The following is a 14,315-nucleotide window of genomic DNA, read 5'->3' on the forward strand; positions in this document are numbered from 1 at the left end:
ATTCTTTGACAACGTTGGGATAACCTGAAGTGTTTTCCAGCCAATTAAGTATTTCTGAAAAATAGCAGCAAAAGCATGTGCATTTAAATCCCACAAAGTAATAATGATTTTGTTTTTGTAACATGTAATAATTTTTTATGTCTTGGACTGTACTGTCGCAAACCAGCGGAATTTTTCGACAAATGTCAGCAACAATAAGCGGAAATTCTGATTTTGAATTCTGTTGTGGTATATATTGTACACCCCTCGAGGAAGCAATCTCCTCGGATAGCAGTGTGGAGCTCCCTCTGTAATGCTTTGGTGTGGCAACCTATGAATGAAACTGAAACTAACACTCTGGTTTGGAGGGTCATGTTATTTCCAATGAATTAGAAGTGCTGGAGCAAGTACCATTCCATCATTGCCTTTCTTATTCTTAAATATCCAGAATAAAAAGGTGATCATGTGTGTGCTGAAAACGAAGACCCCGCAATCTCCACCTGATTAAAGTACCATTCATCTTTGAACTTCTATAATTCTGAATATCCGTCAAACTTTGCCCGTGTCATTTGTTCGTGTAAACCTCTGACAAAGTAACATTAGCCGCATGGACGTGTTAGCTTTTAACCCATACCAGGATACAATTTACTCTGGTTCAGGCTGTTCTCGATCACTGTTGCTTTAAGGCGTTGTAAATGTCAGGGTGCGGGAGGTGTTTGTTTTGTTTTACGTATCGAAATGCAAATATTGTGAGCTCGGCGTGAGCCTATTAAAAACGAGTGGAAGTGAGACTTCTCATGCTCTCTGATGGAAGAGGGAAACGGGGATCGTAGATCACAGCCAATCTCACAATGTTGTCAGAGCGACAAGGCGTTCCTGCTAAGCCTAAAGAGCAGTACCAGCAAGTCAGCACTAACGGAGTAAGTTGTTAGCACCACCAGAATGACAGGTTGCATTGCCCTCCAGAAAGCAGGTTTCTTTCGTATATGCTTTATTACCGCCAATACCTGTTGTTCCACTGGAATTCAACAGGAACCATAATTTAACCGGAACTGGGAAAGAGCGGTATGGCGTAACGGTCTTTTGCTGTGTTTCAGTGGTTTGCAGTTTCTTAAGCGAATTGTGACAACTACCTGAAATGTTCCCGAAGGGAAGAACAATTTTTCCAGGAACGCCAAGATCTTAAAGAAAAATACAAATCGTTTTGAAGTATAAATTGTATATTGCGAGTTATATGTTTAAAGCTAAAGAGTTAGATTGAAATAATGTGAACTTTTAAAAATATTTTGGAGGAAATGCGCAGGCAATAAGATTCATGGTATCCAGTTTGGTTTAGTTCTAAATGATTGTATTGCACTGTTGAATTAAGTCTTGTTGCCGGCAGTGCTGCGGTTTGAGTTACTCTCTCACGACAGCTTCAAATAGTGTTATGTTCCCGTAGCTTGTCGATATTGTTCGGCTTCAGTACGTAAATTTGCGCCAGAATGAAATTTAATAATCGGAGCGGATAGACATTCATTTTCACTTTATGTTCTGTGGTATTGGGCCGAGTTTTGTGAAATATAAAGCTAGCGTCAACATGGAATTTGCACCATGAAAAGTTTCAGGTTTATAAAGGCAACAATGATTTTGTTTCTCTCGGAAATCAGAGTCGTGTCCGGGGTTCTTTATTCCTGTTGTTTCTATGAAACATATTTTTAGTTATACTTCACTGAACACTGACGATTAAATGCAGGAGTTAACAGCTTCTCTGAAGCTTTGATCTGGGGGACTTACACCCGCCCGTTATGATCGTGCGCGCCCATTATCAGAGAAAAATCGTTTCAGTCAGGAAAAGTTTCATCAGTTCATTTGATGTAAACCCCGAAACTTTTAATCATTTTCCCTGTTTTAATGTCTCTGCTCGTGTGCCCATTCTGCAGAAGTTTTTGTGGTATGGAGCGCAAACTCGACCTAAGACTGCCCCTGAAAACAGCCTTCCTGGCGTTGTGGTCTAGCTTGGCTTCTCCTGTTAAAGATGTGACCTTTGATCCAACCCTCGTTATCCAAACAGACGCTAGGCTAAACATAACGTAATTTACGGTATGTTTCAAATTCTAGTCAATTTACTACTAGATTGAAAGATCCGAAGACAAAAAAAAACCTGTTTAAATATAGCCAGCAATGGGACCGAGGGAGTTAATGACAGGTTCCCCTCGGCGTCCTGCCGTAATATTCTGATTTGTTCCTGAACAAAGCATACTTGATCATGAATATTTGCGTCTTTGAAATGCACATGGGTAAGCCATAAATATGTATAGTCTTCCAATCCATGTGGAAAAATTATCTAAAGATATCAATGCATGGTGTTAACACAGTTTGATGCACAGAAGCTGAATTTAACCAGCGTGACTTTTAATAGCCAACAATGCCCTCACTAGTTGATTTTTTAAATATATATTAAAGGAAGCAAAGGATGAGGCAGGAAAATTATATCTGAGTTGAAAGTTAAAGTTGGGTTTGAGCGACCGATGGCCCGCTGAAGCTATTTCTGACGTTCCTAAAACGGGTGAAGGTTATTGAGTCAGAGTGGGGAGAATAACCGTGGCATTAGGACCTTGCGGCGACACCGACTTAATGGTGCATAGACGGCTGGCTCCGAATGAGTGAGTTTTACGAATTGAGGAAGGCAGATTATTTCCCTTGAGGATGAAGCACAAGCCATGGCCACGTATTGTTTCATCCGATCCTATGATCACGCAGGTCATTTACAATTTGCGTCCGGTTTAAATATTGGGAGAAGTTCTTGGAGTGGGTGGGAGAGGCACAGTTCCCACGGCGCGGTACAGTACAGTATTAGAAACTAGCATTTACTAATCTAGTATTGTAAAAACAACCTGCACCCCCGGACATCTACTGTCCCTAATTGGGGGTGATTCCGTGCAAATTAATTCTAAACAGAATGTCTTGTCGTACTTCGCAGCGATTCTGAATGTAGTTTTGTGAGTTGTGGTCACCAACGCGGGGGGCTAACGATGCCTCTCTTCTTTCCATCAGAAGCAGGTGCCGGGGACAGATGAAAGCAACGCGGGGATTGCTTGTCCACAGAAGCTCGGATCAGTCAAGCACCTCCGCTACTTACCGATGATACTCATTCCGTGCGTCTGCGCTTTCATCTGCGTGCTGATCATCGTTTTGGCATTTCTAGGTACGGTGTTTTTAGTATTTGTCGGTGACTCTGTCGATGTGTTTGTTCGTACTTGTGATATTTTGATCTTTCTGAGTCACTTTACCATAATGTCACTGGCGCACACCGCTTTCTAAATTAACTAGCACGTTAAGTAATGAAATGTCAGTTGCTACGTTTGGCTATGATGTGCTGGAATGTCCGAAGGTCCTCACACTATGAACTGGTGGTTCAAATGTTAATTAAGTAATACCAGGGAACTGAGGGAGTGAACATTCTCTGAAAGTTTTCAGTCAGTCGATATTGTGGCTCATACTTGGAGAGTCTTAATGAGTTTAGTTACTCATGTCCCACAATGAGGATCCAGCCAGGCAGTAAAAATAGTTGGATAATCGGGATAAACAAAGCTGATTCCTGTATTGACACCGGACTGGTGTCTGCTCGAAATGAATCCGTCAACATAGACCCGAACCGACAAAATAAGACCCCGTGTATCCTCGTATTGCATCTGCGCTTTCTGCTGTGATGTATTTCATTACGTACACGGTGTCTCTATTTTCATTGTTTCGAAACTGCTTCTAGTGTATGTCGGAGCATCGGTAGCATTGACCTGTAGATGTAGTAGGCGACTCTAATATGCCCTATAATCTTGCAACACAATGAACAACACAACGCAAAAAACTACCTACACTATTTAATGTAACATTCTGACATGTAGAAATATTCTTTTCAGGGATGTTTCCTTTGAATAGGAAAAATTGGGCATCAGCTTGATAGATGAATAATCCCATTTCCAATCAGCAGAAGGAGACAGAAGTTGTCATTGGATGTTACACAGTTGTTTTGGAAAGTTACCAGTCCCTTATTGAACTCTGCTTTGAAACATCATTTATTGTTTTAGACATTGTTAAGGTTACATGCCAAGATGTTAAAAAGAAAAGCAGTGATGGAGCAATTTTCTAACAGAATACAGAAGTATATCTAGATCCTAGAACTTTGGCCAATGATGTTGTGCCAACCTTTAAATGTACACCATGATCAATCCAATCCTTCCCTCCTACATAATCATAACTTATTTCTTTCAACCACGTACCCATCTACGAGTCTGTTAAATGTAGCTAATGTATCAGCATGTGCTACCAACCCTGCAGTGTTTTAGACTCTTACCACTCTGTTATATAAAAAAACTGCCTCTGAAACCTCCCCTGACTGTTCATCCCCTCAGTTGAAAAGGATGACCTCTGGTATTAGCTGTTGCTGCTCTGAGAAAAAATGGCTGGCTCTCCTCTCTTTTAAACACTCCCTCCTCCATATCTAGTTACCTCCCATTCCTTTGAAATGGAAATTTAGTGGATAGCTTGTGATTTCAACATAAAGTCATAGAGTCACTTCAGGACTTCCCTACCGTTGGGAAAGGACTGTTACCATCCACTTTATCTATGCATCTCATAATCTTAACCACTTCCATAAAGTTGCCCCTCATTCTCCTATGTTCCAAAGAATAGAGATGTAGCCTGCCCAATTTCTTCCCATAACACAGGCCTTCTAGTCCTGGCAAAATCCAGGCTTTTTCCACTGAGGCAAGGGGAGAAAAAAAACCAGAGGACATGGGTTAAGGGTGAGGGGGGAAAAGTTTAAAGGGAACATTAGGGGGGGCTTCTTCACACAGAGAGTGGTGGGAGTATGGAATGAGCTGCCAGATGAGGTGGTAAATGCGGGTTCTTTTTTAACATTTAAGAATAAATTGGACAGATACATGGATGAGAGGTGTATGGAGGGATATGGTCCGTGTGCAGGTCAGTGGGACTAGGCAGAAAATGGTTCGGCACAGCCAAGAAGGGCCAAAAGGCCTGTTTCTGTGCTGTAGTTTCTATGGTTTCTAAAATCCTTGTAAGTCTTTTTTGCATTTTTTTGCAATTTAACCACATCTTTCCTTTAACACATTGACTAAAAGTATACATGTTACTCCAAGTGCAGTTCCACTGGCTTTTACAATTACCACATAATGTTCTAACTCCTATACTCAATGCTCTGACTGATGAAGACCAGCATGCCTTATATCTTTCATAGTGCTCTGTCTGTCTATGACTTTGCTTTCAACAAACTATGCGCTTGTACTTCTAGTTCCCTCTATTCTATTAAACTCCTTATTGAACTACCATTAGTTCAATAAGTCAGTTTGCTCCAACTGGTCTGTGGTCAAATGTGACCGTAGTCCTCCATACCCCTACAGTACATTGAAATCGAGCTAACATGCACCACTTGCGCTGGTAACTCTTTCCACACTCTCATGACCCTCTGAGTGAATTTTCCCTTTATGTTCCCCTTCAACTTGTCACTTTCACCCTTAACCCATGACCTCTGGTTGTACTCCCACCCAACCTCAGTGGAAAAAGCCTGCTTGCATTTACCTTACCAATGCTCTCATAATTTTGTATACCTGTATCAACTCTTCACTCAATATTCTACATTCTAAAGAACACAGACCTAACCTATTCAATCTTTCCTTGTTACTCAGGTTCTCCAGACCCGGCAACATCCTTGTAAATTTTATCTGTACTCTTTCACCCTTATTTACATCTTTTCTGTGGGTAGGTGACCAAAACTACACCCAATACTCCAAATCAGGCCTCACCAATGTCTTAAACAACTTCCACGTAACATCCCATGTCCTGTACTCAGTACTTTGATTTGTGAAGGCCAATGTGTCAAAAGCTTTCTTTACAACCTTATTTACCTGTGACACCACTTTCAACAAATTATGTACCTGTATTCCCAGATCCCTTTGTTCTACCACACTCCTCAGTGCCTGATCATTCACTGTGTAAGTCCTACTGAAGTGTGACAAAATTGCACGTCTGCATTAAATTCCATCTGCCATTTTTTAGCCCATTTTTCCAGCTGATGCAGATCCCTCTGCAAGCCATGACAGTCTTCCTCACTGTCCACTACACCCCCAATTTTGGTGTCATCCACAAATTTGCTGATCCACTTAGCCGTATTATCCTCCAGATCATTGATGTAGATGACAAACAATGACCTAGCACTGATCCCCGTGGCACTCCACTCGTCACCGGCCTCCAGTTAGAGAGGCAACCCTCTACTACCACTCTCTGACTTTTTCCCTAAAGCCAATATCCAATCCAATTTACTACCTCATCCTGAATGCCGAGCAATTGAAACTTTTTGACCAGCCTCCCATGCGGGACCTTGTCAAATGCCTTACTAAAGTCCATGTAGTCAACATTCATTTCCTTGCCTTCATCCACTTTCCTGGTAACTCTGTAAGATTGGTTAGACATGACCTACCACGCACAAAGACATGCTGACTATCCTTAATCAGTCCATGTCTATACAAATACTTGTATATCTGATCCCTTGGAATACCTTCTAGTAACTTTCCCACAACAGATGTTGACTCACTGGTCTATAATGTCCTGGTTTATGTTTAGACCCTTTTTTGAACAGTGGAGGAACATTGGCTGGTTTCCAATCCTCTGGTACCTCACCTGTCACTTAGGATGTTTTAAATATCTCTGCTAGGGCCCTGGCAATTTCCGTACTTGCCTTCCAAAGGGTCTGAGGGAACACCTTGTCAGGCCCTGGGGATTTAGAAACATAGGACATAGAAAACCTACGACACAATACATGCCCTTCAGCCCACAATGCTGCACTGAACATGTACTTAATTTAGAAATTACCTAGGGTTACCCATAGTCCTCTATTTTTCTAAGCTCTATGTACCTATCCAAGAGTCTTTTAAAAGACCCCGTTGTATCTGCCTCCACCACCGTTGCTGGCAACCCATTCCATGCGCTCATCACTCTCTGCGTTTTAAAAAAAAAACCTACCCCTGACATCTCCTTTGTACCTACTTCCAAACACCTTTAAACTGTGCCCTCTCATGATAGCCATTTCAGCCCTGGGAAAAAGCCTTTGACTACCCACATGATCAATGCCTCTCATTATCACCTCTATCAGGTCACCTCTCATCTCCCGTTGCTCCAAGAAGCAAAGACCAAGTTTACTCAACCTATTCTCATAAGGCATGCTCCCCAATCCTGGCAACAGCCTTGTAAATCTCCTCTGCACCATTTCTTTAGTTTCCACATCCTTCCTGTAAGTGAGGTGATCACAACTGAGCACAGTATTCCAAGTGGGTTCTGACCAGGGTCCTATATAGCTGTAACATTACATCTGGGCTCTTGAACTCAATCCCACAGTTGATGAAGGCCAATACTCCGTATGCCTTCTTAACCACAGAGTCAACCTGCGCAACTGCTTTGAGTGTCCTACGGGCTCAGACCTCAAGATCCTTCTGATCCTCCACACTGCCTTTATACTATTAATACTATATTCTGCCATCATATTTGACCTACCAAAATGAACCACCTCACACTTATCTGGGTTGAACTCCATCTGCCACTTCTCAGCTCAGTTTTGCATCCTATCGATGTCCTGCTGTAACCTCTGACAGCCCTCCACACTATCCACAACACCCCCAACCTTTGTGTAATCAGCAAACTTACTAACTCATCCCTCCACTTCCTCATCCAGGTTATTTATAAAAATCACGAAGAGTAGGGATCCCAGAACAGATCCCTGAGGCACACCACTGGTCACTGATGTCCATGCAGAATATGACCCACCTACAACCACTCTTTGCCTTCTGTGGGCAAGCCAAGCCAAAGCAAGGTCCCCTTGGATCCCATGCCTCTGTTCTTTCTCAATAAGTCTTACATGGGGTACCTTATCAAATGCCTTGTTGAAATCCATATACACTACATTTACTGCTCTATCTTTATCAATGTGTTTAGTCACATCTTCAAATAATTCAATCAGGATTGTAAGGCACGACCAACCTTTGACAAAGCTATGCTGACTAATCATATTATGCCTCATCAAATGTTCATAAATCCTGCCTCTCAGGATAGTAGATGGGTCTTAATTAATATGGTAGAATTTCTCTCATGATAAATGTGGGAGAGCCAGCCTTGGATAACTAAGGAAATAAAAGATAGCATTAAATTAAAAGCTCATGTACAAAGTCACAAAGAGTAGTGGGAGACTGGAGGATTGGGAAAACTTTAAAAAGCAACAGAGAACAAATAAACAAGAAATAAGGAAAGGAAAGATATGAAAGTAAATTAGCATAAAATGTAAAAATAGATAGCAAAAGTTTTTATAAATATATAAAGTGGAAGAGGGTGGCTAAAGTCAACGTAGGTCCCTTGGAAGATGAGAAGGGGAAATTGATATTGGGTGATAAGGAAATGGCTGAGGCATTGAACGATTATTTTGTGTCAGTCTTCATGGTGGAGGGCACATCTAATATGCCAAAGAAGGATGTTATGGATGGAATGGGAGGTGGAGACCTCGATAAAATCACTGTCACTAAAGAGATAGTGATGAGCAAACTAGAGGGCCTGAAGGTAGATAAGTCCCCTGATCCTGATGGGATGCATCCCAGGGTGCTGAAGGAATTGGCGGAAGTTATAGTAGATGCGTTGGTAATTATTCATCAAAACTCTCTAGACTCTGGGGAGGTCCTGGAGAATTGGAAGGCAGCAAATGTCACACCACTTTTTAAAAAAGGATGTAGGTAAAAGACGGGCAACTATAGGCCAGTTAGCTTAACATCTGTAGTCGGGAAAATGCTTGAAGCTGTCATTAAGGTAGAAATAGTGTACTATTTAGAAAGGAGCGATTCCATCAGACAGAGGCAGCATGGTTTCAGAAAGGGCAGGTCCTGTTTGACAAACTTACTGGAGTTCTTTGAGGACATAATGAGTGCAGTGGATAGAGGGGAACAGGTGGATGTCGTATACTTGGATTTCCAGAAGGTGTTCGATACGGTGTCACACAAGAGACTTATAAATAAGATACGGATACATGGAGTTGGAGGAAGTGTATTGGCATGGATAGTGGATTGGTTAACCTATAGAAGGCAGAGAGTTGGTATAAATGGGTGTTTCTCTGGTTGGCAGTCAGTGGTGAGTGGGGTGCTGCAGGGGTTGGTGCTGGGCCCGCAGCTGTTTACCATTTACATTGATGATTTGGAAGAGGGGACTGAGTGTAGTGTAGCAAAATTTGCTGGTGACACTAAACTGAGTGGAAAAGCAAATTGTACAGAGGATATGGAGAGTCTGCAGAAGGATATAGGTCGGTTGAGTGAGTGGGCCAAGGTCTGGCAGATGGAATACAACGTTGGTAAATGTGAGATCATCCACTTTGGAAGGAATAATAGAAGAGCAGATTATTATTTAAATGGTGAAAGACTGCAGCATTCTGTTGTGCAGAGGGACTTGGGAGCGCTTGTTCACGAATCGCAAAAAGTTGGCTTGCAGGTACAGCAAGTTATTAAGAAAGCAAACAGAATGTTGGCCTTCATTGCTAGAGGGATTGAATTCAAGAGCAGGGAGGTCATGCTGCAACTATACAGGGTACTGGTGAGGCCGCACCTGGAGTACTGTGTGCAGTTCTGGTCTCCATATTTGAGAAGTATATACTGGCTTTGGAGTCAGTGCAGAGGAGGTTCACCAGGTTGATTCCAGGGATGAGGGGGTTAACTAACGAGGAGAGATTGAGTTGCTTGGGCCTATACTCTCTGGAATTCAGAAGAATGAGAGGGGACATTATAGAAACATACAAAATTTTGAAAGGGTTAGATAGGATACAAGTAGGAAAGTTGTTTCCATTGGTAGGTGAGACTAGAACTAGGGGACCTCAAGATTCGGGGAGAAGATTTAGGACGGAGATGAGGAGAAACTGATTTTCCCAGAGAGTGGTGAATCTGTGGAATTCTCTGCCCATGGAAGCAGTTGAGGCTGCTTCACTAAATATATTTAAGATATGGTTAGGTAGATTTTTACATAGTAGGGGAATTAAGGGTTATGGGGAAAAGGCAGGTAGATGGGGCTGAGTTTGCCATGACGGACAGATCAGCTATGATCTTATTGAATGACGGGGCAGGCTTGATGGGCCAGATGGCCTACTCCTGCTCCTATTTCTTATGTTCTTATTATCGCTTCAGTTTGTTTCCAATTTGTTTTCTACCATAGCTCTTTCTTGGTGCAAGCTGTTTTGAAGTTTGCTATAAAAATAATTTCTATTTCTGAAAATGTTTTTCCTGTAAATACCGTTTATTTGCTGAAGTTTCTCATATGATTTAATTGATGACAATGTTGTGATTTCTTATTACATCTTTTGCTTTGACAAAGCAGATCGCTTGGTATGTTTTATTTCGAGCATCCAGCAAGGTTCTAAAATTCTGTCTAAAAGCTTAAAACTATTTAGAATCTTTACATCTAATCTGAAAATGTAAATGAAGTGAAGATTACATCTTTTTGCCATTTGTTAATTTGTTTTGCATTGAGGCTTTGCTGGCAAGGCCGGCATTTTTTGCTCATCACTAGCAGTCTTTGAGCAGGTGGTGATGTGCTATTGGACCAGGAGCTTTGGGATTTTGACCCAGTGGCAGTGATCTATTTTAGATTCAGACAGTTCAACTTGGAGGTGCTGGTGCTTCCATGTCCCTGCTGCTATTGTCCTTCTCTGAGGTAAAGATCATGGGCTTGGAGGGTTCTGTTGGAATAGTCTGGGTGAATAGTTGCAGCACATGTGATAGGTGATACTCCTAGAACCAGTATATGCTGTTGGTGGAGGGAATGGATGTTTATGGAGGTATCAGGTAAGTAGCTTGCTTTGCTCTGGGTTTGCTTAACACCTTGAGAATTATTGAAGTTGTCCTCTTCTATGCAAGTGAAGAGTACTCCATCACACTCTGAATTTTGCCATGCAGATTATGGAAAGATAGGTAAGTCACTTGGAGAGGACAGTTCCTGATCTGCTCTTGTGTCTGTGGTAATTATGCAGTTGTCAGTTAAGTTTCTGGTCACTAGTCACTACCCATAGTTGTTAATGTGTGATGTCTGGTTATGGCAATACCAATTAATGGTATCCTGGTGTCTGTCTTTTTGGAAATGGTCATTGTCTGGCACATCCAAGGTTTAAATAATACATACCACCTGTCATCACATTCCTGGCTATTGTCTAGTTCTAGTTTCAAGCCACTGAAATAAATGAAATTAGTGAAGAGAGTTGCAGCTTGGATGCTGCTCTGAGTATCTCCTACAACAGCACATTGGGGCTGGAGTGATTGACTTCCAATAATCATTGTCTGCTCTATGAGGTGTGAAATTAACAATCAGTGTTTTCTCCTTGATTTCAAGCTCAGTCAAATACTGTCCAGTTGTTAAGGGAAGTCACTTTTACCTTGTCTCGGGAATTCAGCATTTAGTCCATATTTAGGTTAATGGTTATGAGACCAGCTACATTCTATATATGGTTCTATGGAACTGCAGTCAGGCTTAGCTATGCCTCTGGCCAAGATAGTCCCTGTGCAGTTGCAAAACTGACAACTATCCAACAACGTAGAAAACTGGCCAGGTAGTCCTGTTCACAGAAACATGGCTGCAGCAATCTCGGTTCTTCAAACTCGCAACTGAACTTTGGCTGGTTGACTACCACACTAGTCTGCAAGCGTAGCTGGAGAGGGTGATGAAAGCACAGCCACTGGCAGCATTTCAGAGCCTAGACAAGCAGTTAAATCACCTAGGTATGAGGCAAGAGGTGATATTGATTTGGATGGATGCACACTGGTCAGCATGCATGTGATGGAATGAATGGTTTGCTTCTATGCTATGTGACCTGCTCTCTGATGCTATGGATTTTATAGATGGGCTAGAATTGGCCATTGAAACACACAAAGTACATTGTCTTTGATGCATATTATAACATTACCCCTCAATGACCTTGATCAGAATTACCATGGTGCTCGTCAATGTATGCCGAAGAATTTCTAGGATGTCATTTCATCATTTATCTGATTACTTTTATTGGGATGTTACAATCTCATTCTGCACATATTTGCTGCTTTCTTTTCCTATATCAGGAGTATACTTCTGAATTTTCTTCATAAATGTGTAATTTTTTTCTTTCCTGTCGACAGCCAGGATTGTCTATATATTCAGGAGATGGCCTTGTTGAGCATGATGCCACTGGGTCATAACTTGTTTAATAATTTCAGCTGCATCATCCAAATTTTATTAGTTTTGATATTTTAGTTGGTTCAATGCTAATTTCATTTTAAAGGGGTGTAAACACAAATGCATATGCAGATCTGAGTTCCGATATCGTAAATCGAATTTAATAGTATTGATGGACAGGAGGTTAGTGTCGAATGTGAAGCTAAGGTAAAAGATGATTTCTGATTTTATTTAACGGTAGTGCTAGTGTGGGGGGCCAAGTGCCCTTCTACTTATTCATATATTGTTAAATGAAGAGTTTGTCTTACATAGTAACCTGGCTCCCCTAAGCCACTGCTGGATACCACCCCAAATCCACCCTCAGCTCTTTGCAGGTCTATACCTTCTGGCCTGTTGAGTTTTCCACTGAATTTAAAAATTTTCTTTTCTGATATTGCTTGAAGGTGCTAAACCAGGTAATGTAAACTAAACATCTTTATTCCATTTTCACTGCTGTTATCTCATTATGTTTCTATTATTCACTGTGTTGCTTTGTCTAAACAACGTCATATAAACTTTTGGCCCCAAGTGCCTTTGGGGAAGTAAAACATTTATTCAGTGCTTCTCTTGAACAAGGTTTTCAGTACATTTTTTTAAAATATAATTTTTATTGAGTTTTGAAGTGATTGCTAGTGATTTTGAAGAGTTTTGAAGTAATCAGTACATTGAATAAGAACATCCATTGATATTCAGGTATCACCTCATATACCATGACTGATATTTGCTGCACTGTATTTGCTCACTTTAATTACCGATAGCATCTTGCAAATCTGTAATCTCTACCATCATGAAGGACAGGGGTAGCAATCACATGAGAACACCACCGCCATCCAGGAGTGTGAAGTTCAAATCAGTGACCCTACCCTTACATGAAATTGAGAGATGATTTCCATAAAACACTCAGGGATGCCAGAAGACAATCATTTGTTTGTTATGTACTGTTATGGAGTCTGTCACCAGAGAGGCACCGTACCATTGTGGAGTCCCCTTTGTGGCCGCAGAATCTTTTGTCTGTCCCCCTAACTATTGAGTCCCCTAGCACTAGAACCCTGTTTGCTTTCACTCTTCCCCACTGTAATTCTAGTGCCAGATCATCCCACCCAACAGCATCCAGAACAGTATACTTGATTTTTTAAAGGAATGACCACAGAGAATCCTGCACAATCTGTGTACTTATTATAATCTAAATGGGCAGACAATTATGGGGTGAAAATTCAAACATCAGACGTGCAAAGGCACTTTGGAGTCCTTGTGCAAGATTCCCAGAAGGTTAATTTACAGGTTGAGTCTGTGGTAAAGAAGGCAAATGCAATGTTGCCATTTATTTCAAGGGGAATAGAATATAAAAGCAAGGAAATGATGCTGAGCCTTTATAAGGCACTAGTCAGGCTGCACTTGGAGTATTGTCAATAGTTTTTAGTCCCTTATCTCAGAAAGAATGAATTGTCATTGGAGAGAGTCCTGAGAAGATTCACGACGATGATTCCAGGAATGAAGGGGTTAACATATGAGGAGCGTCTGGCAGCTTTGAGCCTGTACTCACTGGAATTTCGAAAAATTTTTGGGGATTTCATTGAAACCTACCAAATGTTGGAAGAACCAGGTGAATATGGGGTGGATATTTCCTCTGATGGGATATCCAGAACTAGAGGGCACAGCCTCAAAACTGAGGGGCAATCTTCTGGAACAGAAGTGAGGAGGAATTTTTTTGAGCCAAAGAGTAGTGAATCTGTGGAATGCTCTGCCACAGACCGTGGTATATTTAAAGTGGAAGTTGATAGATCCCTGATTGGTTGGGGCGTCAAGAGATATGGTGAGAGGGCAGGTGTATGGGGTTGAATGGGATCTGGGATCAGCCATGATGGAATAGCGGAGCAGACTTGATAGGTTGAGTGGCCTAATTCTGCTCCTATGTTTTATGGTCTCTTATAGCTGAAAGATATGGTATTGTGGTTCTAGTCCTATTTCCTTTTTATTCCTAGACACAATCTCTTTTCTGATTGCTTCTCAGTGATTTGGTTCCCAGCAGTTTCCAGTAAGACCTTAATTAACAGTGTATCAGGGGGCATCTTAGATCCTATGCT

At 41.5% G+C, this 14,315-nt stretch overlaps 1 protein-coding gene across 5 annotated transcripts in view; it reads left to right on the plus strand.

Annotated features, from left to right (window-relative positions):
- Positions 1–793: 793 nt before the first annotated feature.
- The window catches only part of corin (corin, serine peptidase), a 186,432-nt gene continuing 172,910 nt past the window's right edge, over positions 794–14,315 (plus strand). For 2 of the 5 annotated variants that reach the window (XM_072252756.1, XM_072252760.1), the window contains exons 1-2: positions 794–899; positions 3,016–3,166. In XM_072252756.1, coding sequence (XP_072108857.1) covers positions 831–899; positions 3,016–3,166 — 220 coding nt within the window. In that variant the 5' untranslated portion in view covers positions 794–830. Of the gene's footprint in view, positions 900–1,977; positions 2,062–2,624; positions 2,722–3,015; positions 3,167–14,315 lie in introns of those variants that run through there. The other 3 variants (XM_072252758.1, XM_072252757.1, XM_072252762.1) reach the window with 3 other exon arrangements.

Source organism: Mobula birostris, chromosome 3 (genome assembly GCF_030028105.1).
Source record: "Mobula birostris isolate sMobBir1 chromosome 3, sMobBir1.hap1, whole genome shotgun sequence".
Taxonomy (NCBI): domain Eukaryota; kingdom Metazoa; phylum Chordata; class Chondrichthyes; order Myliobatiformes; family Myliobatidae; genus Mobula; species Mobula birostris.